General features: G+C 44.0%; 1 protein-coding gene across 1 annotated transcript; it reads right to left on the reverse strand.

Moving 5' to 3' along the window:
* Positions 1-586: 586 nt before the first annotated feature.
* On the reverse strand, positions 587-1,156 carry SARC_11801 (hypothetical protein; the record flags this gene model as incomplete). The annotated part of the gene is made up of 1 exon (XM_014294105.1): positions 587-1,156. A coding segment is annotated over one exon (392 nt), but the record flags the coding sequence as incomplete, so codon positions are not given.

Raw genomic sequence — 1,156 nt, forward strand, 5'->3', positions numbered from 1 at the left:
TCGATTGCCCTCTTGTTTTTTTTTTCTTAAACTGTTTTTTGTCATGGCGGGCCTCTGGATTTGCCACTAAATATTTGGGTCACTGCTAAATTTTAAATTTTACTGTTTATTTCCGATACGACACCCGATTTCTGCTCGCGACCCTAAAGTATGAATAATCCAGAGGGCCATCTTTTTTGGGGGGGGGTTTTTAAAAACAAAAGGCCACGCACGTCACTAATGACAGTGATGACAGTACAGAATTTACTGACCACTTCTTCCCATCAATCTTTCCTGAACCACTACAGCGACTATGAGAGCCATACCATACGTTCATACATTGTATCATATATACTTGCCATTTTTGAAATAAATAATATTATCCCTACACAGACCTGCCCTCTTGAGCGACAGTGACGACAGCTATATTGAGGAGAACGATTATGACAGCGGATGTGATGCCTCAGTAGGGCAATTCAACATACCTCGAGCAACAAGTATCCAACAAGCACGAATTATAGCCCAGATCCGACAGTACATAGCCCAAGGGCAGCTTCGCAGGAACTGCGCGTCACACCACAAGAACAAGGTATGAAAACACAAGTGACAAAGTCTAAGTAGATTTTAATATAACAATCGGCGTAACTACACACACCATATGTGCTGATGGCCACCCATGCACGGTTAAGACACTGCTTACCCCGTGTGTGCCTATCGCGTAAACTTAACTGTTCATAACATACAAGAGAAGCAGTCCTGCCTGTTCAAGATACAGCCTTATCGTACTACACGTAGTCCTCATCCAAAGGGAATTGCGCATTTGTAACTTCCCATTTAGTCAACATTCGCACCCGCTCACGATGATCCATACCAAAATGGATACATGCACGCAACTCTGTTGGCGATATACCAGTCGTCTTTAAGTACTCCACCAAGGAGTCATCTAACCCATTCCGGTCATTCAATATGAGGGAATCCTTATCAACACCAGAGAATCTGGTATATCCGCTGGTGGTTGATCCACTAATGCCTGGTATCTCTTGAATACAGATGATGAACGCTTCAGCCACCCCACCGCTGCAGATGATGTTGAGAATACACCTGATACTTGACCACGCACCGATACCGGTAGCAGAGAAAAGGGGGACTGCCGAAAATCCATATCTGGTAAGTGTAG

The sequence above is a fragment of the Sphaeroforma arctica genome (genome assembly GCF_001186125.1).
Source record: "Sphaeroforma arctica JP610 unplaced genomic scaffold supercont1.1884, whole genome shotgun sequence".
Lineage (NCBI taxonomy): Eukaryota > Ichthyosporea > Ichthyophonida > Sphaeroforma > Sphaeroforma arctica.